Raw genomic sequence first — 26,485 nt, 5'->3', positions numbered from 1 at the left:
TGACTGCGTGCCCGTGGCAGGGTGGGCGCCAAAGGGACACAGGCCCTAGCAAACTTACTGTACAACACTGTTCATCCAGAGAATGCCAATTTTGTCTTCAAATTCACATCATGCTTTCTATATTTTCTCATTCACTAAGCTGAATCTTATTTATCTGATTTAATTTTTAAATTCTCTTATGCAAGATTATCATGGTCATTATAGTAACTAACTATAGGAACAAATGACTTATTTTTATCTAATCCCCAGAGTAATCTGATTATCTGTCAGGCATAAAAGATAAAGGTTATTTTTTCTCATATTAGTTCTTGTATCATTTTGGAAAATATTAACACCATGGGAAAATGCAGCAGGGACAGTGTTCTGCCTCGTATCTCCCGGGACTACATCAATTCTCTGAAACAAGTACAGTCACATGGAGAATGTTCCAGAATTGAGCTTTACTCCAAAAGCAGCAAGACAAACCACTTGATTTGCAAAGTACATCTCTTGCAGTTTGAGGCAGTGTGATGCATCTCTGCTACTAAACTCTGATAAAGGTGAACAAGAGCCTCTCCCTGTTCACTTATCTATAGGAACCAAATGGGTCTGATACCTAAGAACTAGAAAAAATAGATTCATTTGGAACAACCACCAGACCATACAAACAATAACAAAATGTGCTGGGTAGATCCTCCCACAGTTTGGTAGGAATTCCTTGGGTAAACTGAAGGCTGCAGATGAAGGAGAATTAAAATTAAGACTGTGGTAGATGTGGGGAAAGAGAAAGAATAACAACTAGACTGTGACTTCAGCTATCACCTTTACAGAAATGATACTATGGTGCCCTGTTCTAGAAAGAGTTAAGACATGTGACTCTCAAATAGCCAGTCTAGTCCCCCTACCCCCCATCTTCAGACTCAGAAATCCAGCCCCTTCCTGAACATGTCCACCTGGATGTCTCATTAGGTACCTCACATTCAATGTGTCTAAAAGTGAATTCACCCCATAGTCTCCAATCCCAGCTCTTGGCTGCCAGCTCACAGCCAGTCACATGGGGTTTACACTTCACCCATATGTCACACTCAACGACAAAGACTCATTCCCTTGTGCATGTGTGTCATTACTTGGGCCAGCCTCTAGGGTGAAATCACGCCCCTTACTCATCCTGCTTTCTTGGGCAACAAATGTGCCAGCCCTTCCCTGCCTGGGAGAGAACGTATGTGAGAATGACTTGTGAAGTCTCTGTGCGCCCAATCATCTGTCCCATGAGGGGAGGGGGAAGAGTCTCCCTAGTCTGCCCCCCACCAACACATTCAAACCCACCAGTTGGACCTCTCGGGTCTTGCCCCTCAAGCTCTTATCATTTCTCTTGACTCCCAGCTTGTTCTCCTCCAGACCCTCTTCCTCAGGGGTGCCAGGGATCCCTCAAAATCAAATGTAACATGTCATTCCCCCAGCCCCCACGGTGTCCCAGATAAACCAACTCCTCAGCATGAAGCCCACTGTGAACAGTGCTGCTTAAAATAACCATGGCAGGTGGTGGGGACAGAGACTCTCCTTATAAGGTTATAGGTACATAACTTAAAGTCCCTAAGCAGCCTGTAAGTCTAGGAACCCCTAACAGAACAGCCTGCTGGATAAACCTGAGAGTGAGGGCAGACATCCCCAGCACTCATCCCCACCACACCAAGTTATCAAGATACCCACTTTCCATCCTTAATGACACTGACTTCATTTCTCCCATAATTAAGTTCTCCTAAAGCTCAACATGAAACAAATGAGAGTTCGTCACAAAGGAAACCTTCCTATGACCAAGAATATAATTACATTAATATGTCACTTTATCATTTAGCGATTTCAGATCCTGAAATAGTCTGAGTTACTTTCATATCCATTTTAAACCCATAAATAACTCCTGGCTGGAGATGAAAAACAACAGCAACAACAAAAAACCCCACTTCAATTACTTGAAAATTAAGCACTCTATTCTTGGCAAGTCAGATCTACTTTTTTTCAAAAAGTCTAAAAATAATTGTGCAAAGAGTGATTCAGGCTACATTCAATGCACTCATTACACCCCCCCCCACCCCGGCAACCGGTCATGCGCTTTATCACTACAACCTTGTCTAATGTGGATCTCTGGCACTTTCGTGAAAACCAGCACTGCTGACCCTGGTGCACAGGCCCTGAGGCCCCTCCCGCTCCGCGGTTTTCTCCCTTCAGGCAGCTCAGTGGAGACTCCCTGAAACAGCCCATTCACTCTGTGGGCAGGAACGGAACACCTGACCTTACCCTTGTTATTCCTGTCCCTCGCAGCTCGTGGAATTTAAATGCTGACTTTATAGCAGCAGCAGTCCTTGGTCAAAAGAAGGTTTAGAAAACATCTTTACTGTGATTATGGGAGTTGCCAAAAGTGTATCTTGAAACAGAAAATGAAAACAGCCTTTATGTTCGATCTACAGAAGTTTATTCTTAAATATAGCAAGTGCTACTTTATGTCTGAAATGTGGCATCACACACGTTTATTTACTCCTAGCCCTGTAACCTAATTTTTCATAAATTACATTGGAGAAGAAAAAAATTTTTTTCAAGGAGAGGGTGGAGCACAGCCCAGATTGTAATGGAGCAGAACTAAATACACATCCAAACAGGAACCAAGTGCTGGTCTCAGAAATCATAGCACCGTATGTACTGGATCAACCATTTCCTTTTTCCTTTTTAGGTTCTGAGTAAACATTCTGGGAAGAAACACGTAGTAAGTACAGTAATATGACTCAGTCTGAGTAAATTACATTCTTAAATGGCAGTATTAAAGGAATTTAAATATATACGTATTTCAAAATCATGAACTTGACATTGCTAAAAGTCAATGTCTACCTTCAGTTTTTCCCTAAAATTCATGCAAATAGCTGATATCACTCCAATTTTAGGAGCTATGAACAAACATGCCCAAAAATTTGGACAATACTATATAAAGATATGAATTTTGTCAATAAGCAGAATGGACTTTAAAAAGTTAAATAAAATTAGAGAGTATTACTGGTAAGAACACAGAGGAAGTTTTCATTTGAAATATAGATTAGTCACTGGACTATTAATACATTTTCAACTAGATAATTCTTCATCAATTCACAGTATAAGTTTAGAGAAACCAAATGGAGATTATTAATGGACATAAGTAGCACAGAACAGGTGCTAAACATGTAGGCATACATATTTTCATTTATATTTGATCATGGATAATCAGAATACTGTATTTCCAGAAAGCAGAGAGCAATGACTGAGTCACACACTACTTCCTCCATGTTACTTCAAGTGGAATCAGACAATAAACTGACAGGGTGGAAGCCAACCTACTGTGGACCTAAAGTTACACTCTATGAATTAAAATAAACCTGACCAAAAATGTCACTAGAAAAAGGATATACCTTTTCTGACAATTTTTAAAATATCAAATATGATGAGGAGAAAATATAATGGAAGCACAAGCAAACTACACGCAGATGGGATATGTTAAATACACAAGTGTGTATCCTATGGATTAGAGTCACCAGCACTGAATTAGTACAGAGGCAGATTAGTAACCATGAACCTGTGACTAAACTTTAAAGGCTTTGCCAGCCTCTAAGAATAGCCCTCAGTAGGTGTCCACCCACAGTCCCTGGATGCAGTCGGAGGTGCTCTCCTCTGGTGTTGGTACTATACCAATAAACAACATGCATGGAGGGATAATGTCAAAAAAGTGATAGGGTAAGCATTTCATCCAATATTCTCCAGATGCCTAGCTTCTGACTTAGCCAACGATAGTACCAGAGTCCTAATTAATGTCTTGCATGGAGACTGTAATTATTCTACCACTGATTGTGATTTATACCATCTTATGAAAAGAGGTGGGACAAACAAAAGTTATACATTAGAATTATATAGCATTCCAAAGTTCCTTCATAGTCTGAGATGAAAGTAAAGTGCCAAGTAACATCTGACTTTGGTAAGAAAAAATGCCACTAGGGTAGCCACTAAAAGAATAAAATGCATCTAACTACCAAGCGAATAGAGGAAAAAACAACCAGTCAAAAAGAGGTCAATCGAAGAAGTGAACATAGACAGTAGAAAGCAAAAAGTAATTACAGTGAATGTAAATGACTATATAATCTAATTAAAAGACAAAGATTGTTAGGATTAAAAAAAATTATATTTTGTTTATAAGAGATATACCTTAAATACAGGGATAGAGAGTAAAAGGATGGAGTAAGATACGTAGCAAACACTAACCAAAAGAAAGCTGATATAGGTTTATTAAAACCAAACAAGACAAAGTAGTCAAGGAGGGTGAGAAACATTAGACATAAAAACAATCATTTCATAATGGGAAAAAGTTCAATTCATCTGGAAGATGGAAAAAATTTTTATTTGTATGCATAATTAACATGGTCAACATATTTAAAATAAAACGGAATTATAAAATAAGTAGATAAGTCAATAATAATTGTAGGAGACTTCAATACACTTCCCTTAGTAAATGATTAGAACAAGCAGACAAAAGTATCACTACAGATATAGATGACCTGAATGATAAATACACTTGAGCTACCGAACATATATAGAATACTATAACTTCATTTTTAAAGCAAACAGTATATTAAAAAGGGATCAAAAGAAAGGCTCACTATTATTTCAAAGGACTGAAATCATACTGAGTATGTTCTTAACCACAGCAAAATTAAACTAGAAATCATTAACAGAAAGGTAATCAGAAAATGTCCATATACTGGGAATGAAGAAACAGACTTCTAAATAACCCATAGGTCAAAAAAGAAAACACAACAGAAGTTAAAATTATTTTCAAATGAAATAATAAATACAGCATATAAGAACATGTAGGATGCAACTAAAGCTGTGGTTAGAGAAACTTATAGGCTTCAAATGCATATTAGAAAAGAATGAGTGAAAAACATCATTGCTCTAAACACTCATTTCAAGAATTTAATGGAATACTATCCAATAATAAAAAGAAATTAACTACTGACAGACATAACAACATGGATAAATTTCAAAAATATAGTAAAAGAAAAAAGCCAGACTAAAAAAGCTACATATTGTATGATTCCATTTATAAAACATTCCAGAAAAGTATCTGATAAACAAATCTGCCTACTCTGTGACCTAGCAATTTTACTCCTAGATATATTCCCAAGAGAAATGAGTACATTTGTTTATCAATAGACAAGCACAAGAATGTTCATAGCAGCTTTATTCATATCTTCAGGCCAGAAACAACTCAAACATCTATCATCACTAGAATGGATAAGTTGTAGAATAAACTCACACAATGGAGCAAGAAGACCCAAAATCTGTATACAAATTCCTCTCAAACCCCTGGCTAACATCTAAATTGCGCACGCACAGGGTGAGACTCTAAGAAAATCAGCAGCTGGAAGGATGTGGAGTTTAGCAGAGATTCTCATTAGACACACAGTATTGGGCATACAGAATTGGGAATTCAAGTCCCACCAAGTGAGAAAGGCTTGGGAAGTAACACAGGCTTTCCACTGACATCCAGTAGGGACAAGCCTTAGGAATAAGACTAAATCATAGGACTAAGGGCAAAACCAAAATAGAACCACATAACAAAAAAAAACATAGAAAAGGATAAACAAGCAAAAAAAAAAAAAAAAAATAGAACCACCAGAAAAAATCTACAATTAAGCCTCTACAAGTCAGGGTTTTCCACTAGTAATTTAATTGCCTACTAGAATAAAACTTCACAATCGAAACAATTGAGTCTCTACAACATTTTATCACAATATTCAGCATAGGAAAAAGAAATCAGCAGACAGGGTGAATGGCAAACCTACAAACTCTGAACTCCTTTTACTGAGTTTTCTTTTTTATATTCCAAAATATATTATTTTTTAATTCTAATAATACTTGTTTAATATAAATTTGTAATATATTATAAATCAATACTTTTTTTTCCTTTTGTAACTGGTTTAGTTGGTACCATGTCCTCAAGGTTCATCCATCCTATAGGATGTGTCAGAATTTCCTTTTTTTTTTTTTTTAAGATTTTATTTATTCATTTGAGACACAGAGATACAGAGAGAGAGAGCATGAGCAGGGAGAGAGGCAGAGGGAGAGGGAGAAGCAGGCTCCCCGCTGAGCCAGGAGCCCGATGTGGGGCTCCATCCCAGGATCCCAGGACCTGAGCCGAAGGCAGACGCTTAACCATCTGAGCCACCCAGGTGCCCCAGAATTTCCTTTCAAGACTGAATAATTTTCCCTTGTATGGATATTCCACATTTTATTTATCCATTCACCACTTGGAAAAAATGTTGATGGGCACCTGGGTTCTTTCTGCCTCTTGGCTATTATGAGTTATTGTGCTATAAACATGGGTGTGCAGATATCTCTTCAAGACTTTTATTTCCTTAAAATAATTTTTTTTTGGTTAAAGATTTTATTTATTTAACACAGAGGAGGAGAGAGTGAGCGAGCAAGCACAAGCAGGGGGAAGGGGCAGAGAGAGAGGGAGAAGCTCCCCACTGAGCCCTGATGTGGGACTCGATCCCAGGACCCTGGGATCACAACCTGAGTCGAAGGCACATGTGTAACCAACTGAGCCACCCAGGTGCCCAAGACTTTCTTTTTATTTTTTAAAGTATAATTAACATACAGTGTCATATTAGTTTAAATTGATAAGAACTTTTAATAATTCCAGACTATTTTAGATGTATCATAGATTGAGAAAATGTATAAATATGTTAAGGTTACTGGGAGCCAACGTTCACACACATTTCCAAAATATGTAAGTGCATATGCTTATTTTTATATGTCCAAGTGTATATATGCATATATATAGGTCTGTTTTTGTGTATACGTATGTTTACAGTGTACACATATCGATGTATGTATTTCCTAGCTCTGCTTGCTGAAAAGGCAATGGTGGCCCTAACTTTTGTGCGATAGTTACTGAGCAAGAGGAGGAGGGACGTTTGCAATGGCCGCTGTGCGATCTCGAAGGGGCTTGCCCTCGCTAGTCATGTTTTATCCCATCTCTAAAATGAGGCAAAGTTAGTGAACAGTCTAATCCAAAACCGTTAAGGTTCTATGAGGAATCTGAGACCCAGAGATGTGTGGTCCCCTTCCCAACCTCAGCTCCCAATCACTCATACTCAGATCTCAAACACAGGGTCCACACGGGGAAGAAACGTAAGCCAAACAAAATGCCTGAAACTTGAATTTGGCCCGCGGGCCTCCAGTTTGAGGCCTACCGTGCGTCTCATCACATATACCTCATGCTATTTGTCACTGGCCTCCTTCTGTGTGATCTCCCTTCACCCCTCTTTAGCTGCTACCACTCCTTTAAACTTCCCTTTCTTTGTTCAAGAACCTGCCATAGCTCCCCACATCTCCTAGCATGCGCTCCTGTTATTTGCAATTCTTCAAGATCAAACTGAAATGCGCACCATTCACTGAAGGCTCATCTTTCCGGTTCCTTCCCCATTATTCCTCTATACACTCTTGCTCCTTACACCCTGCTACTTAAAAAAAAAAAAAAAAAAAAAAAAAAGGTGCTAGAAGGCCGATGCTTTCCCGAGGGGCTCTCTTCCAGGCTCAGTCCGGTGTCAGCATGGCCCGAGGAAATCAGCGAGAACTTGCCCGCCAGAAAAACATGAAGAAATCCCAGGAAATTAGCAAGGGAAAAAGAAAAGAGGATAGCTTGACCGCCTCTCAGAGAAAGCAGAGGGACTCTGAGATAATGCAACAAAAGCAGAAGGCAGCTAATGAGAAGTCTATGCAGACAAGAGAAAAATGATGACTATTTGGAAAAACCTGGGTGTTATTGCCAACTAGGTGTATCATAAGCTCTAAGGTCAAAATTTTGTGGAGCAGTCATATGTTATATCCTTATAAAACTATTTTAAACTTTACCTTTCAGCCTGACTTAGTGTAATGTTTCAGAACCATTCTTCAAAGAATAAAACACTAACCATTCACGTGAAAAAAAAAATAGCAATAGCAATGAGCACACCTAATATTCAAATTTTAGCTTCTAATATCATTCCCTACTAAAAGGAAGTATCACTCCTTAGAAAAAAAATGGCTATTGATTCCACAACTGAGAAGAGACAAGATGAGCCTGGTACATACCATTATGCAAGAAAGTAAGGAAGTACACAAAAATAAATGAGTGAATGAATGGATGAGAGTCAGCCTGAAGGAGCTCTTACTGGCCAAATACAGGATAGTTTGAGCACCAAAGTAACTAAGGACAGTAATAAGTTATAAATCATTGAAAAAATCTTGGAATCCATGGGTCCACAACAATAAATAGATAAAGAGGCAAGAAAGGAAGGCTTCTACTATAAGTAAAATGCCAAGTGCCAACTGGTAAACATGGAGCGAGTACTAGAGTTAGAAAATTATCACTGTGCAAAAAGTAAACACTGGTCCAGGAAAAATTCATTAATAGATGCTAAATCTAAGGAATAAATGTTGATGAGGAATAAGATATTTGCATAGTCTGAAAGTGTTCCTCCCAGATAGCTTACTAGTAGCAGTAAAAAAAAAAAAAAAAAAAAAAAAATTTACAGAGAAATAAGAAAACCCCTTCACTGGACGATCAAAATTAGTGTCACAAATGAGAGGCAGATGAACACTTTATGCCCAGATTTGATACTCACAGGACACAAAATGACTTAGACAGCATTCTAGCCAAGAATGTACCACCTGAATCTGATCACAAAGACCTGGAATTTTAGAGGTAAGATCTTGTGTTTCTGACCATTTCATCCCCTTTTAGGGTTTCTGATACAGGTTCATTTCCTACCAATTCTTCAGCCAGTATTAAGTTTCTTTCTTTCTTTCTTTATTTTTGAAGAAGAATAAGATGATTTCATCCTCCTCTGGTGGTCAATCCCGTGCTGGCTGATGAACAAGTGTGTTGAGTTCTCTGAGCCAAACAGAAGTTGTAGCTAACAAACCTAAATATTTTTTCCCTCCTGGAGAGGAGTGGAGTTCCTTTAGACACAGAACAAATGAACTTCTATAGATAGGCCTAGAATAGGTTGCCCAAAGGACATTGTTCTTTTGTAATAAAAGGCCAGGAGCTACTGCTATCTCTCAGCAACAGAACACAAGATGTTTAGGAAGAACTCGTGAAGACGAAAGGCTGGTCAAGGAGGCTGGAAAAGAGTGGGGTGCTGTGAAAGCAAAAAGACTGGAAGCATTTTCAGAAAGTGGGGTGCTTTGGACCGTAATCATCCACAGAGAACTCAAGGGGCACAAAGATCGGGCAAAGGTCAGAGCATCTGCAGGAAGATGCAATGGTGCCAGACAAGCCCCTGGTAAGTTCCTTAACCTCCTCTCTCCAGGTAACCTCATGGAGCCTCGGTATTCTCAGTTGTACGGTGATAATGAGAATATCTACTTTACAGGGCTGGTGAGTATAGTGCTTTCCTGCGCTCTGAAGAGAAATACTGGCTGGTAAGGTGTGCACATCCAGACATGAGTAGCAAATCAGTTCAATAATGCATAACACCCAACAACAGAATGGGCCCACGCTTCTCAACATGGCTTTCTTTTTGGGAGTGCTTGTTTTCTGGAAATAAAGTCCACATATGAGGTGTCAACTTAGAACTAGTTACCACATTAGTGTCAACATTTTTTTGTTCCATACACACACACACACACACACACACACACACACCCGTATGTATTCTTTCATACACTTTAATATGCTTAAAATGTTTCAGAATTAAACATCTTAAACTTAAATTAACTCAAATTAAAACTTAAAAAAAAGACAAATGGACACCTCTCCTAAACTCAGCTCAGTGCTCCTCTCATGTTTCTTCCCCCATTCCCAGGGTCCCCAAGGGAGAAACTGTCCATCTCCTATTATCAAAAAAGAACACACACAGTGTACTCTACTCTCCTCCACTTCATAGCCTTTCCCTTTATTAAACAAAATATTTGGCACCTCAGTTTTAAGTACTGTCAATTCTATACTTAAACTGTATCAGGAATGACCCATAGAGACAGACACATCTGACCGACCACTGCTGGTTAGAAATGAACCGCGAAGGGCACTTCTGGTTTCTGCTCCAACATGTAAAGAGCTTGGAATCATCACTTTTTTACTCACATCAAGAAACAAGCTAAACAAACTGAAAAACAACAGTGCTTCTTAGGTTCATTAGAGAATTAAGTTCATAGGTAAAGATCTGCCCTGAAAACCAGAGATAGGCTAATATGGAGAATCATAGTTTACTGGCAGCAGAAACCAATGCAGGGGCCAGGACTGCTAGAAACTTAACTGTAATTGATGATTGCTGGAGGCTCATCCTGGAGCAGCTTGAGTTAAAAACTCCAGGGTGCTCAGTCTTAGGAGGAGTCTCACAGTTTCATGAGTGTTACTGCTAGGAGCCCCCAGCAAGTTCTTATCATGAAGACTGGAGAAAATCCCCCTGGGGCTTCTGGCAGGGGGAGGGGGAATATAACCATTTTGAAACAGGCCCAGGGTTGTTCTGTTCTTGTTTTGTCCTGTATGAGGAAGGCTAGCCCTCAAGAGAAACTGTTTTACTAAAGCCTTATCTGACCTGAGGAAGGATAATTAGCTAAATCCAGCCTTCATGTCTCAAATAAGGGGAGGGGGAGAAAAAAAAAGGCTAAGAAACTCTTCTGAAGGTCATATCCCAGGTACTGTGGCCCACTAAAAACCAAGAACACCCCACAGAACAAAAAATGGAGATTTAAATCTAAAATTATAGAATTATCCCCCTCCCCAATTACTTTACTATTTATATCACCCATCAACAGGGTTTACATCTGACTCCATTTGGAAGGATTTTTGAAGGAAACCTAAAGAAAAGAGGGGGTAAAGGGAAATAAAAACAAGAACATCAGAGGAAAACTGAAGTTTGAGGTTCTTCTGGAGAAAATCATATAGGCCAAAAACTTGGATCTACATAAAGAAATGAAAATGAACAAAAGAAGCCTCATTTCAAATGGAGTCTGAAGGCCCTGAAGGGGGTGCTCCTGTGCACCAGCACTTGTGCTACCTACAGACCTCGGCAGGAAAAAGGCAGTGTGTTTGCATTTCCCAACAGGAAGCCGCTTACTACCCCAGGAGGAGAAAAGATGTCCTGCTGCCCAGCAACAGCTCAGCCATGAGAAGTCCCCATAACCCTGAACTCTCGCCCTCCTCCAATGGGCTTTCATTCCAAACAGCCCCTAACCTCCCCCTTTCATCTATAAAAGCAAGCCCCTCTCCTTTGTTTTCTGGACTTGCCTATGGTTTGTCATAGTCTGCACACCCCAAATTGCAATTCCCAAATAAACTCATTTTGCTGGTCCACCAGCTGGTTATTTTACTTTTAAGGTTGACAGAAATGAAGAGCATTAAAGAAGGAATAAATGAAGGTAATTAAACCTTGTACTTTTTATTCTTATTTAATATAATAGGTAACTCTTTATTCAAAGTAATAAGAACAACAACATATGGAGCGGTTCCAGCTTGTGGATAAGTCCAATGAATGACAACAGTGCTACAGAGGACAGGAGGGAGGAATGGTAATGCTCTGCCACAAGGAACCTGTGTGCCACTCACCCCCCAACCTCCATGAAGTGGTACGGTGGAATATGAAAGTGGACCTAGACTGGCTGTAAATATATACTACCAAACCTTAGGGCAACAACTAGAAAAAAAAATTTTTTTAAGAGTAATCAGTATGCTAAGAAAGGAAAGACAATGGAACATAAAATGCTCAATTAAAACCAGAAAGGGCAGGAAATGGGGAAGATTTTTTTAAAAAGAAAATAAACAAGTGCAAAGAATATAAAACAATTACAAGTATGGTGGTAGTAATCCAATTATGTCCCTAATCATTTTAAATATAAATGGTTTAAATGTACCAATTAAAAGACTGACAAAGGAGACAACAAAACAAGACCCAAGTGTATTGTTTACAAAAAAGTCACTTTTAAAATATAAAGACACATATATATTAACAGTAAAGAGGGGATGAAATGCATATATATGGAGAAGATATGCCAAGCTAACACTAACCCCAAAAGAAAGCTAAAGTAGCTACACTAATTTCATTAAGAGCAGACTTCAGGACAAAAATTATCCAGGATAAAGAGGGGTGTAACACTGGGATAAAGTAATCAACTCCCCCAGAAGCCATAGCAATACCTCAGTGGATGTGACCCTCAGAGAGAGCTGAAATGCCTGAGGGAACAGATGAACCCACTATACTAGCTGGAGACTTCAGTATTCTCTCTCAGTAACGGACAGATCCAGTCAGAATGACAGCTGGAAAAAGAAACTGCACAGCACCATCCATCAACTGGATCTAAAGGACAAAACAGGTCACCTAACAGCAGAATGCACATTTTTTTTTTTAATGTTCAATGAGCCAACATATAGTACATTCTGAGCTTTTGATGCAGTGTTCAACGATTCATCAGTTGTGTATCACACCCAGTGCTCATCACACGCACATTCTTTTTAAGCTCACACAAAACATTCGCTAGGACATACCATATTCTGGGTCATCAAACATACCGCAAATTTGAAAGAATGGAAATCACACAAAGAATGTCCCCATACCACGATGGGGTTAAACTAGAAATCAGTAACAGGAAGCTAGCTGGAAAAAATCCCAACATATTTGGAGATGAAACAACATACTTCTGAATAACACAGGGATCAAGGAAGAAATCAAGAGAAATGTAAAAATATTTGAATGAAAATACACCAAAATTTGTGCAATGCAGCAAAAGCAGTACTTAAGAGGGAAATTTATAGCATTCAACGCATTAGAAAAGAAAGATGTTAAGTCAATAATCTGAGTTCCAGTTTAGGAAACCAGAGAAAGGGGCACCTGGGTGGCTTAGTCGTTAAGCGTCTGCCTTCGGCTCAGGTCATGATCCCAGGGTCCTGGGATCGAGCCCCGCATCGGGCTCCCTGCTCAGCGGGAAGCCTGCTTCTCCCTCTCCCACTCCCCCTGCTTGTGTTCCCTCTCTCGCTGTCTTTCTCTCTGTCAAATAAATAAATAAAATCTTTTAAAAAAAAAAGGGAGAAAGAACAATTTAAACTAAAGCAAGCAGAGGAAAAGAACTAAAAAAATTAGAGTATAAACAAATGAAAACAGGAAAACAATAAAGAAAAGTAAATGGAAATCAAAAGCTAGCTCTTTAAAATACTCCTGGTAAACCTCTAGCTGGGCTAACCTAAAGAAAAAGAGAGAAGACACGAATTATAGGAATAACTTGTTTTATTGTGCTCTGCCTTATCACACTTTCCAGATATTGCATTTTCTATAAATTGGAAGGTCTGTGACAACCCCATGTGAAGTAAGTCTATTGGTGCCATTTTCCAACAGCATTTGCTCACTTTGTGACTCACATTTTGGTAATTCTCACAATTATTCAAACTTTCTCATTATTATTATATTTGTTATGGTGATCTGTGATCAATGATCTTTGATGTTACTATTATAATTGTTCTGGGGCGCCACGAACCTCACCCATATAAGATGGCAAACTTAATAAATGTGCTCTCACTGGTCCACGAACCAACAGCTTGCCTGCCTCACTTCCTCTCCTCAGGCCTCCCTATACCATGAGATACAACAATATTGAAATTAGACTAATTAATAACCCTATAATGGCCTTTAAGTGTTCAAGTGAAAAGAAGATTCATCTCTCACTTTAAATCAAAAAGTAGATATGATTAAGTTTAGTGAGAAAGGCATGTCAAAAGCCAAGATAGGCTGAAAGTGAGGCCCTCTTGCACCAAAGCAGCTGAGTGGTGAATGCAAAGGAGAAGTTCTTGAAGGCAATTAAAAGTGCCACTCCAGTGAATACATAAATGATAAGAAAGCAAAACAATCTGATTGCTGATACGGAGAGAGTTTTAGTGGTCTGGATGGAAGATCAAACCAGCCACAACATTCCCTTAAGCAAAAGCCTAATCCAGAGCAAGGCCCTAATTCTCCCCAATCCCATGAAGGCGAAGAGGTGAGGAAGCTGCAGAAAAAAAGTTTGAAGTTACCATGGGCTGGTTCATGAAGTTTAAGGAAAGAAGCTGTTTCCATAACATAAAAGTACACAGTGGTGTAGAAATACAAGTGCTGATGCAGAAGTTGAGCAGTTACCCAGAAGATCTAGCAGACCATTCATGAAGGTGCCTATGCTAAACAACAGATCTTCAGTGTAGAGGAAATATTAGAAGATCCCATTTAGGACTTTGAGGACCTTCGTAGCCTTTCCCTGGCTTCAAAACTTCAAAGGACAGGCTGACTCTCTTGTCAGGGGCTAATGCAGCTGGTAACTATGTTGAAGCCAAGGCTCATTTACCATTCCCAAAATCCTAGGGCCCTTAAGAATTATGCTAAATCTACTCTGCTTGTGCAAAGGAAAGAGTCAACAAAACCAAAAGACAACCAACAGAATGGGAGAAGATATTTACAGATGACATATCAGATAAAGGGGGTAGTATCCAAAATCTATAAAGAACTTCTCAAACCCAATACCCAAAGAACAAATAATCCAATCAAGAAATGGGCAGAAGACATGAACAGACATTTCTGCAAAGACATCCAAATGGCCAACAGACACATGAAAAAGTGCTCACCATCACTCGGCATCAGGGAAATACAAATCAAAACCTCAATGAGATACCAACTCACACCAGTCAGAATGGCTAAAATTAACAAGTCAGGAAATGACAGATGTTGGCGAGGATGCGGAGAAAGGGGAACCCTCCTACGGAATGCAAGCTGGTGCAGCCACTCTGGAAAACAGTATGGAGGTTCCTCAAAAAGTTGAAAATAGGGCTACCCTATGACCCAGCAATTGCACTACTGGGTATTTACCCCAAAGATACAAACGTAGTGATCCGTAGGGGCACATGCATCCCAATGTTTATAGCAGTAATGTCCACAATAGCCAAACTATGGAAAGAGCCTAGATGTCCATCAACCGATGAATGGGTAAAGAAGATGTGGTGTGTATATACACACACACACACACACACACACACACACACACACACAATGGAATATTATGCAGCCATCAAAAAATGAAATCTTGCCATTTGTAATGATGTGGATGGAACTAGAGGGTATTATGCTAAGCGAAATAAGTCAATCACAGAAAGATAAATATCATATGATCTCACTGATACGAGGAATTTGAGAAACAAGACAGGATCATTGGGGAAGGGAGGGAAAAATGAAACAAGATGAAACCAGAGAGGGAGACAAACCATAAGAGACTCTTCATCTCAGGAGACAAACTGAGGGTTGCTGGAGTGGAGGGGGGTGGGAGGGATGGGGTGGCTGGGTGATGGACACTGGGGAGGGTAAGTACTATGGTTAGTGCTGTGAACTGTGTAAGACTGATGAATCACAGACCTGTACCCCTGAAACAAATAATACATTATATGTTAATTTAAAAAATTTAAAAAAAAAATCTACTCTGCTTGTGTTCTATAAATGCAACAACAAAGCCTGGATGACAGCACACTTATTTACACTATGGTTTACTGAGTATTTTGAGCCCACTGTTGAGATCTACTGTTCAGAAAAAAAGGTTCCTTTCAAAATATTACTGTTCACTGACAATGCATCTGGTTTCCCAGGAGCTCTGACAGAGAGGTACCATGAAATTAATGCTGTTTTCCTGCCTGCTAGTCCAACAACCATTCTGCAGCCCATGGATCAAGGAGTCATTTCAACTTGCACGTCTTATCATTTAAGAAATATATTTCATAAGGTTATCACTGCCATAAACAGTGATTCCTTTAATGGATCTGGGCAAAGTAAACCGAAAGCCTTCTGGAAAGGATTCACCCTCTTAGATACCATTAAGAACATTTGTGATTCATGGGAAAAGGTCAAAATATCATTAACAGGAGTTTGGAAGAAGTTGATTCCAACCTTCACGAATGACTTTGAGGGTTTAAGACTTTGGTGGAAGAAGTCACTGAAGATGTAGTGGAAATAGCAAGAGAAGTAGAATCAAGAGTGGAGCGTGAAGGTGGGACTGAATTGCTGCAATCTCGTGATAAAATCTGAACGGATGAGGATCTGCTTCTTGTGAATGAGCAAAGAGTGGTTCTTGAGATGGAATTTACTCCTGGTGAAGATGCTGTGAAGACTGTTGAAGTGACAACAAAGGATTTAGAATATTACATAAACTAAGTTGATAAAGGAGCAGCAGGGATTGACTTCAATTTTGAAAGAAGTTCTACTGTGGGCAAAATGCATCCCATGCATATCAAAAAGCATCACATGCCACAGAGAGATCATTTGTGAAAGTTAATTGATGTGGCAAGTTTCATTGCTGTCTTAAGAATTTGTCACAGCCACCCCAACCTTCGGCAGCCACCACCCTGATCACAGTCAGTAGCCATCAACATTGAGGGAAAACCCTCCTCCAGCAAAAAAGATTACAACTCACTGAAAGCTCACATAATGGTTAGCATTTTTTTAAGCAATACTTTTAAATTAAGGTATGTACATTTTTTTTAGACATCATGCTATTGTACACTTAACAGACCACAGTATAGGGTAAACGTAACTTTTATATGCACTGGCAAACCAAAAAATTTGACTAGCTTTATTGTGGCGGTCTCTAACCAAACCCGTACTAATATCAGAAATGAAAGATGGGCTATCACTTCTGATCTCCTGGACGTTAAAAGAATATAAAGAACTCTATGCCACAAATTTGATAACTTGGATAAAACAGACCAATTCCTTGAAAGACACAATCTGTTAAAACTCACACAAGAAACAGATAATCTGAATAGGCCTATATCTAATAAAGGAATTGAATCAACAATTAATAATCATCCAAACATAAAAGCAACAGGCCTAGATGGTTTCAGTGGTGCATTCTACCAAATATTTAAATATTTGGAGAAAAGATACCGTATGTTCTCTACAATCTCGTCCAGGAAACAGAAGCAAAGGGAACACTTTCTAACTTACTCTATGAGGCCATTAACCTAATACCAAAACCAGGTAAGGATATAGCAAGAAAGGGGTGCCTGGGTAGCTCAGTTGGTTAAGCATCTGACTTTGGTTCAGGTCACAATCTCAGGGTCCTGGGGTTGAGCCCCATTCCGGGCTTTGTGCACAGTAGGGAGTCTGCTTGTCCCTCTCCCTCCCCGCCCCCCAGCTCATGCTCCCTCTCTCCCAAATGAATAAATAAAATCTTAGGGAAAAAAAAAAGATACAGCAAGAAAGGAAAACTACGAATCTATGAGTATCTCTCATAAAGAGAGATGCAAAAATCCTCAACAAGGTATTAGCTAATCATTTCCAATAATGTATGAAAAGAATTATAAACCATGACCAGTGGAATGTATTCTATGTATGCAAGACTGGTTCAACATTCAAAAGTCAATCAAGGCAATTCATCACAGCAACAAGCTAAGGAAGAAAAGATAAATCATGTGATCCTATCACTGACCTTATACCTTTCATAAAAATTAAACTCAAGGGGTGGGGTGCCTGGGTGGCTCAGTTGGTTAAGCGACTGCCTTCGGCTCAGGTCATGATCCTGGAGTCCCGGGATCGAGTCCCACATCGGGCTCCCTGCTCAGCAGGGAGTCTGCTTCTCCCTCTGTCCCTCTTCCCTCTCGTGCTATCTCTCATTCTCTCTCTCTCTCTCAAATAAATAAATAAAATCTTTAAAAAAAAAAATTAAACTCAAGGGGGGCCTGCGTGGCTCAGTTGTTGGGCGTCTGCCTTCGGCTCAGGTCATGATCCCAGGGTGCTGGGATCAAGCCCTGCATCAGGCTCCCTGCTCAGCGGGAAGCCTGCTTCTCCTTCTCCCACTCCCCCTGCTTGTGTTCCTGCTCTCGCTGTCTCTCTCTCTCTGTCAAATAAATAAAATCTTAAAAAAAAAATTAAACTCAAAATCGATCATAAACTTCAATGCAAAATGAAAAACTATAAAACTCTAAGAAACATCAGGGAAATCTACATGAACTTGGTTTAGTGATAAGTTTTTAGAGACAATATCAAAAGCATGATCCACGAAAGAAAAAAAACTGGTAAGTTGGACTTCATTAAAATTAAAAACCAGTCTGTGGGGCGCCTGGGTAGCTCAGCTGGTTAAACGTCTACCTCTTGATTTTGGCTCAGGTCATGATCTCAGGGTTGTGAGACTGAGCCCCAAGTTGGCCTCTGTGCTGGGTGTGGAGCCTGCTTAAGATTCTGTCTCCCTCTGTCCCTCCTCCTCACTCTCTAAAATTAAAAACTGGTCTGTAAAAGACACTCTTAAAAAATAATGAGAAGACAAGCCAGACTGGGAGAAAATATCTGCAATGCACATATCTGATAAAAGAACTTGTATTCAAAATATACATAAAGAACCATTAAAACAAAAATAAAACAAACTCAATTAAAATATGAACAAAAGATCTAAACAGGCACCTTACCAAAAAAGATACACAGATGGTAAATAAGCATTTGAAAAGATGCTTCACATCATATACTATTAGGAAACTGCAAATTAAAACAATGAGATACCACTACACACCTATCAGAATGGCTAAAATCCAGAAAACTGACACCACCAAATGCTGAGAATGTGGAGCAACAGGAACTCTCATTCATTGCTGGTAGGAATGCAGAATGTCAGAGCCACTTTACAAGACAGTGTGGCAGTTTCTTACAAAGGTATACAGTCTTACCATTCAATCCAGTAATTGTGCTCCCAGGCATTTACCCAAATGACTTGAAATCTTTTGTCCACAGAAAAACCTGTACATGAATGTTAACAGCAGCTTTTTCATAGTGCCAAAACTTGGAAGCCACCAAGATGAATGGATAAACTGTAGTGCATGTGTACAACTGAGTATTATTCGGGGATAAAAAAGAAACAAGCTATTAAGCCACAAAAAGACATGGAGCAAGCTTAAATGCATACTGCTTAGTGAAAGAAGCCAGTTTGAAAAGACTTCATACTATAAAATCCCAACTAAATGACATTCTGGAAAAGGCAAAACTACACAGACAATAAAAAGATCAGTGGTTGCCAAGGAGGGTGGGGGGGGTGGATACTGAAATGGTACACATAATGTCATTAAACATTTGTCAAAACTCATGTTAACACAACCAGTGAACCTTAATGTAAACTATGGCCTTTAGTTGAGAACAATGTATCCATACTGGTTCATCACTGAGTGGGAGAGAGAGGAGTCTGTGGGAACTCTGGGTAAGATCTGCTCAATTTTCTAGAAACCTAAAACTGCTCTAAAAAAATAAATTTATCAAAAGCAAAATAACACAAAACAACAGAAGAGCCATCTGGAACTAGCAGTTATTAGGAACTAGTACCCTGTTTGGAGGAAAACACAGGCAGCATCTGAAGGGTTCTAGAAGTTACTTGTGGACAAGAACTTCTTCTTCTGATTCCCAATCACCTGTGTGATGTCAGTGCCTGCTTGGCACATAATAGTCCTTAAAAGTCTGACCAATAAATAAGTATATTAAACAAATGAATGAAAGGTAATTGCAGTGAAAAAGAATATAAAGAAGTACAATGAGGGCAGGGAAAGAAAACTGGCAACTTTGATCCATCATAAGGTGGTATCTGTAGTACTTGATTTCATTGCTATACACATAGGTATTACAGAAATGCTTACAGGAAGAATGATTTCTGAATCACTGAATGATTGAACCTCAATGCCTGGTCCCCGGCTTGCCCTCACCTTCCCCCTCCTACTCAACAACTGGTTTTAGAAGGAGCGGCTTCCGGGCGCCTGGGTGGCTCAGATGGTTAAGCGTCTGCCTTCGGCTCAGGTCATGATCCCAGGGTCCTGGGATGGAGTCCCGCATCAGGCTCCCTGCCAGGCGGGGAGCCTGCTTCTCCCTCTGCCTCTGCCTCTCTCTCTCTGTCTCTCTGACTTTCATGAATAAATAAATAAAACATTTAAAAAAAAAATTTAGAAGGAGCGGCTTCTGTTGTGGCAGTAGAGACCCCGGCTGCATCTGGAGTGTGAGCACCCAGCATCCATCTGCAGGACGCTAAGCTCTGGCAGAATAAGCCAGTTATTTCCAAGCACTCCCCCTGCTTGTGTTCCCTCTCTCGGGCAGGGCTGGCACCCACGCAGATGGATTTCCATCCTTAGAGCCTCCAGGAGCAAATTCCTGGCAGCTTTTGTTTCCTATCACCAAGGTTTAGTAACACCGAGGTCTGGTCTCAGAGAATTCTGAGCCATAAACAACCCATTAAAGAAACCCCCCCTCACAAAAAAACCAACAAGGGACATTTTTGTTTATAAAATTTTCATTCTGCCAAACAAGAAACTACAATACCAGACTATGTGGGTTCAGTGGACACCTGGCAACCCAGGTTGTGAGGATTAAGTGTCCTAACAAGGGAAAGGTGCCAAGAGCAAGACGCACACTAAACACTCAGTGTCAGCTTCCTTCCAGCTTCCTGATTTCTGGTAAAAAGTGAGAAAGGAAGGGAAAGGTAATGCAGAAAAGGAGGAAGTTGGTATAAATCACTTATTTTGGAAGTTTGGCATAAAAGAAAAGTGAAATATGAAGGTAGCTAGAGACAGCCACATGAAACAATTTTTTTTCTTTTTTAAGAAAGGGGCTAACTTGGGGCGCCTGGGTGGCTAAGTCGTTAAGCGTCTGCCTTTGGCTCAGGCCATGATCCTGGGGTCCTGGGATCAAGCCCCACATCAGGCTCCCTGCTCTGCAGGAAGCCTGCTTCTCCCTCTCCCACTCCCCCTGCTTGTGTTCCCTCTCTCACTGTGTCTCTCTCTGTCAAATAAATAAAATCTTTAAAAAAAAAGGGGGGGCTAATTTAAGGTTTGAAGGAAGAACAAATGGAAACCAATAAACACTGTATGACATATGAATTCTTGATTTATATATAAAAATGGTTTAAAAAGAAAATATTACTGTTATCCTTGCACAAGAACTTAAAATCTCAATGGGATTATCATTAGAAAACATTCTAGAGGGGCGCCTGGGTGGCTCAGATGGTTAAGCGTCTGCCTTTGGCTCAGGTCATGATCCCAGGGTCCTGGGATCGAGCCCTGCATCAGGCTCCCTGCTCAGTGGGGAGCCTGCTTCTCCCCCTCCCTCTGCTCCCCCTGCTCATGTTCTCTATCTCTGTGTCTCGAATGAATTAAAAAAAAAAAAAAAAAGAAAGAAAGAAAACATTCTAGAGGGGCACCTGGGTGGCTCAGTAGGTTAAGCGTCTGCCTTTGGCTCATGTCATGATCCCAGGATGCTGGGATCTGGCCCATCAAGTTCCCTGCTCGGCGGGGAGTCCGGTCCCCGCCTCCCTTTGCCCCTCCCCCATCTTATGCTCTCTCTCTCTCTCAAATAAAAATCTTTAAAATAAAAAAATTAAAAAAAGAAAACAGTCGAGATATTTTAAACTCAAGTGTTTTCAGTGAGGCAGTGAACAAATGCACACCTAATATCAGGAATCTAGTCTGTCAACACCTAAGGTAGGACCTAGCAGAGACGTCCTCTCTGAAAATTATAACCAAGTTTTATGTAAAGGTACAGGCAGATTCTGGGCTTAGGTGGTAATTCTGTCATTAGGATTGATAAACTGATTCAGCAAGCGTATTAAATGTTTATTATCCACTTCATTTTTGATTAGCAATTAAACTAATTTAGCCCACCTGCTGTACACAAGCACTGTCAAGGTAAAGCACAGGATTTGCAATGAAGGAAAAATATTTCCCAAGGTGGGTTTTAGTGTACCACTCTTATTTTAGATAAAAGGTTGCCATTAATTTATTCAAACTTATCAATTATATATCACATAGAAATAATTTATCAATTTTGCATCCATATACAGATTACAAGCAATTGTTTTTACATGTGAATGTAAAAAACTGCATCAAAAGATTAAAAGTTTTCTACAAGCTATTATATTGAGGTGAATTAACATTAATTATTCATCTTCCTTTTTCATCGATTAGTAGATTAAGGCTAAAATACAACCATTTTGACACTAACAAAAATGAAAGCAGGTGTATTATCAATAATGAATGAAGCTGACAACTAGTTATTCCATATGGTATCACAAATTAACTATAGGCATTTTCATGCAAGCCTGAAAAATGCTACATCTGAAAAATTTTTAAGTTCTTTAAAAATATTGAAACGGGGGCACGTGAAGCGTCCAACTTGATTTCAACTTAGGTCATCATCTCAGGGTTTTGAGATCGAACCCCTGCTTAAGATTCTCTCTTTCTGGGGCGCCTGGGTGGCTCAGTCGGTTAAGCGACTGCCTTCGGCTCAGGTCATGATCCCAGGGTCCTGGGATCGAGCCCCACATCGGGCTCCCTGCTCAGCGGGAGGCCTGCTTCCCCCTCTCCCGCTCCCACTGCTTGTGTTCCTGCTCTCGCTGTGTGTGTCTCTGTCAATTAAATAAAATCTAAAAAAAAAAAAAAAAAAAAAAAGATTCTCTCTTTCCTTCTCCCTCTGCCCCCCTCTAAAAAAATAAAAAATTGAAAAAGGACCTCAAAACACAAAGAGAGGAAAATACATAGGTAAAGAAGGCACTAAGACTATCAGTTCAGAATTACTGAGTAAAACCATCTTAAAAATTTTAAATAGGAACACCTAGGTGGCTGTTGCTAAGCATCTACCTTCAGCTCAGGTCCTGGGCTGAGGTCCTGGGATCAAGTCCCTCATCAGGCTCCTCGCTCAGCGGGGAGCGTGCTTCTCCCTCTGCCTGCCACTCCCCCTGCTTGTGCACTCTGACAAATAAAATTTTTTAAAAAAATTTTAAGTGAAGGGATGCTTGGGTGGCTCAGTTGGATAAGTGTCCAACTCTTGATTTTGGCTCAGGTCTTGATCTCAGGATTGTGAGTTCAGGCCCTGTGATGGAGCCTACTTAAAAAAAAAAAAAAAAAAGAATTTCTTTCAAAAGAACTAAGGGTTTTGGTTGTTTTGTTTTAAGCAACCAATTCTAATTGAACAAATTTAAAAACAGAATAAAACAGGCTACTGCTCCCAACTCTCAGATGGAAAACTATTTATTCCTTTGATCCGAAACCACATACCCCATGTAGATGTTGGGTGGTTTTATAATGATGTGAATTTAAGGTACATTCCACAAAATACAGAATCATTTTATTCTTATTCCACAACAACTGAAACACAGAAAAGAGACTAACCGTGCTGTTGCAGTTCAAATGCTGTCCTCACCTTCTACCTTAGAGGGAAAGAGGACCAACACCAGCACACAATAGTAAGATCCTCAGAGGGAACTACAGATTGCAGGTACTGACTGAGTCCTTCCCTTGTGCCAAGTGCTGTGCTAACTACCTTACAGAGACGGCCTTAGTCTGTACTAGTCCGTACTCCTCAAAAGGAAGTACTGCTGTTACCCACACTGTACGGAGGAGAAAACTGAGATATCAAGAGGTTAGATGATTTTCCTAAGTTTACATGAGAACTAAAAGGTGGTAGAGCTGGAATCTGAACTCATGTCTGATCCCAAGCCTGTGCTCTTAACTACTTTGCATCCTTATTCAAATATGCAATGAGAAACCATGGAGAAGAGGAACTACATTTTCTCTACTAGGTACCCGAGGATGGAATGATGCCCAGTGTATGTGAATTACAGGGAAAGGAATGTCTACTCAACACCAGCTAGGACACTTTAATTACTAGTGCTGCCTGAAAATGGAACAGGCTACCTCTGCGGGGCTGGGCAGTATCAGTGGGTGAGTGCTGGCCTGGTTGCTTGAAGCCATTTCAGCTCAGAGTGTTTAGGTCATACATGAAGTAAAACCAAAGTGTTGAGACTGACTCCCCAAGGCACCCCATGAAAATGAGCCTCGCCCCCAACACCTCTCAAGGTCCAAACACACACACGGGACCTAACTCCCAAACAGGGTAGTCAATGGCTACCTGCTCCATGCACATGAACTTTGGAACAAACTAAAAAATGTTTTAGAAAAGGAACTTGGGATGCACAAAAAGATGATTATCCATTACAATTATCATCTGTGAGATGGACATGTAAATAAATAACCCCTCATAGGATCTGGCAAGACTCAAGAAGACAGGAGGAAAGCGCCTGACATGCTGTGATCCGCAGTAATGGTTGGTTTCCGACTGAGGGAAGCCACAGGGCATGGAGTGTTAAATATCAACGTTATTGGGCAAGGGAAACAGGGCCCGACTTGTTCACAGGGATATAGAACTACACATTCACACAATCAACTCCGGACTCACATTTCCAGCAGCTGCCTTGACATTTCCACTTGGTGTAATAGGCATCCCAAACCCATGCCCCCCCACCGCCACACCCCCTTCTCCACACCTGACATCCAGTGCACAGCAAACCCGTTTCCACCTTCAATCCCAGTCCAAGCCACCATTCTTTCTCACATGTACTGGTGTAACAGCCTCCCAGCCGGTCTCCCTGTTTCCATCCCCCTACACTTTCTTCTTTGCACAGAAGCCAGCAAGCTTTTAAAATGTAAGTAAAACCAAGTCAGCTTGAGTTCAAAACACTTAGAGGTTCCCCACCCCCAAGTCAGATTAAAAGGCAACATTCTTACCAAGACCCACAAGGCCCTACCTGACCTGGCCCCGCCCTTGCACCTGCTATACTACAGACTCATCCTCTCCCACTCTACCCTTAACTGCATCTCAACCAGACTGACTTCCAAACCGTGACCCGAGTTCACAAGGCCTCAGGAACTTTGCACTTGCTAGACTCTGCTGGAATGGTCTCCCCAGACACCTGCCTGTGGAGCTCCCTCCCTACTGCATGTCCCTGACCACTCTCCCTAAACCAGCCCCATCCCACCCCTTTCCTCCATCAATCAGCACCTAACCTTGTTACTACCTGGCATATTAGACCTGTTCATTTGCCACCTACTAGAATGTAAGTTCTCAGACAACAGGGACGTCTACGTATTCTCCCTAGTGTCTACAACAATGCCTACCAGACAGATGCTCATTTATTGTGATTTAAATGAGGGAAGAAAAACTGTAATCCCTTAATTACTGAGTATTTCGTTTTATGTGGAATACCATGGAATGACCCCCCCCTCCCCAGGTAAGGGACAATTTTTCACAAGAGCAAAGAAGAAATAAACCTTGTACTCATCCTGATACCATAATGCTCACCCTTCGAGTTCCAGCACAGGGCCTCCATCTTGGTAATGTAAAGTAGTAAAATGTAGGCAGCCATCAAAAAGAGTGAGTAAATAGATTACTTGTTAATTCAAAGAAAGAGTAGAATGCTAAATTTAAAAAAAGCGGTGCACAAAACAGTTTATATAGTCACAGCTTTAATTATGTAAAAACAGACATTTGAAAATAATAAAGGTAGAAAATGTGTTTATTGGGTTCATTTTTCAGTAAAGGTATTTTTTTAAAAGTGTATTTTAATACTCATTGTAAAATAGAAGTACAATTCTAAACTTCTTTGAGGACCCGTAAGTTATTTAAAATATTAATATGAATGGGAAGTTAGGCAGGATTGAGTAGAAAAGTGAGAGATTAAAATACTTAATCATATACATGCACACAGAAGCAAAGAAGAGAGACCTTAGTCATGTCACAGATTTCCACTGTTACACAAATGGGAGCTGCTGACCATCAGGCATGGCTGAGTTATAAATGCCTGAGCCATACAGGTGTCAGCATCCCCGCATTCAATCACAGGAACAGACTTATTCTAGACTCTTACGAGTCCAGTTCTTAGTTGTGAAGGGCTTGCCATTCAAATTGCTCTGTAGTCACCTTTTAATTCTGTCTTTGAACCCATGCTCCTAAAATATTAGTCAGCTTTTAATGACTCAAAATCTTTTAGTCTTAATAATCCTAATCCTTATTTCAGTTTGAAATGAGACATACCAACACAATCTGTAGCCTAGCACTGAAACTAACAAGGGCTCAATTTTAATCTATCCCCATTACACCCATGATCCTCTCCATTAGTCCTAAATTCCAGGAGGCAAATTGAAATGCACAACCCCCCCGCCCCCGGCCCCAAACTGTTCCCTCCACCGGAAACCACCACCCTTTCTACCTCCAATGCTGACCATCAGGAAGTTGTAACATCCCAGATACTTGGGTTCCCCTCTACCTCCCTCACCCTGACTTGGGTGTAACCATCTCTTCCCGTGAAATCCTGTAGCCTATGTATCTTACTCTAGCACCCAGTCCTGTATTACAGGTATGTATGTATATATTTTCATAATGTCCCTTACTATGTTGTGGATACCTTGAAGGTGGGACCAAGTTTATGAATGGTGTAAATGATAGCGATGCTTTTGAGAGCCTAGAGAAACCTGGTTCATAGAATTAGAATGGAAGAAGCCCAATACCTTCACACACTCATTCAATCTACAAACCTTTCTAAGCTCATCCTAGCGTATATCCACTTCACACATTTCTTGCCTTACCAGCCTCCCCCTTCCAGCAGACACTGCTGAATCAGGACACTTCCCCCAGCATCAGAATCCTTC

At 40.3% G+C, this 26,485-nt stretch overlaps 2 protein-coding genes across 2 annotated transcripts in view; one reads left to right on the top strand and one right to left on the bottom strand.

Annotated features, from left to right (window-relative positions):
• Positions 1-26,485, bottom strand: part of BAIAP2L1 (BAR/IMD domain containing adaptor protein 2 like 1) — a 95,859-nt gene that overhangs the window by 26,952 nt on the left and 42,422 nt on the right. The gene's annotated exons all lie outside the window — the stretch shown is intronic.
• LOC113932368 (small EDRK-rich factor 1-like) lies at positions 7,613-7,798 on the top strand. Its single transcript, XM_035722268.1, has one exon. It carries the CDS (start codon positions 7,613-7,615, stop codon positions 7,796-7,798), a length of 186 nt encoding a protein of 61 aa, XP_035578161.1.

This window comes from Zalophus californianus, chromosome 10 (genome assembly GCF_009762305.2).
Source record: "Zalophus californianus isolate mZalCal1 chromosome 10, mZalCal1.pri.v2, whole genome shotgun sequence".
In the NCBI taxonomy this organism is placed as follows: Eukaryota; Metazoa; Chordata; class Mammalia; order Carnivora; family Otariidae; genus Zalophus; species Zalophus californianus.
The sequence above is the reverse complement of the archived record's forward strand: the minus strand, read 5'-3'. Positions and strand labels throughout refer to the sequence as shown.

What these genes read in the sequence shown, in the direction of transcription:
- LOC113932368 (XM_035722268.1), top strand. Translation starts at nt 7,613, where the DNA reads ATGGCCCGAGGAAATCAGCGAGAACTTGCCCGCCAGAAAAACATGAAG.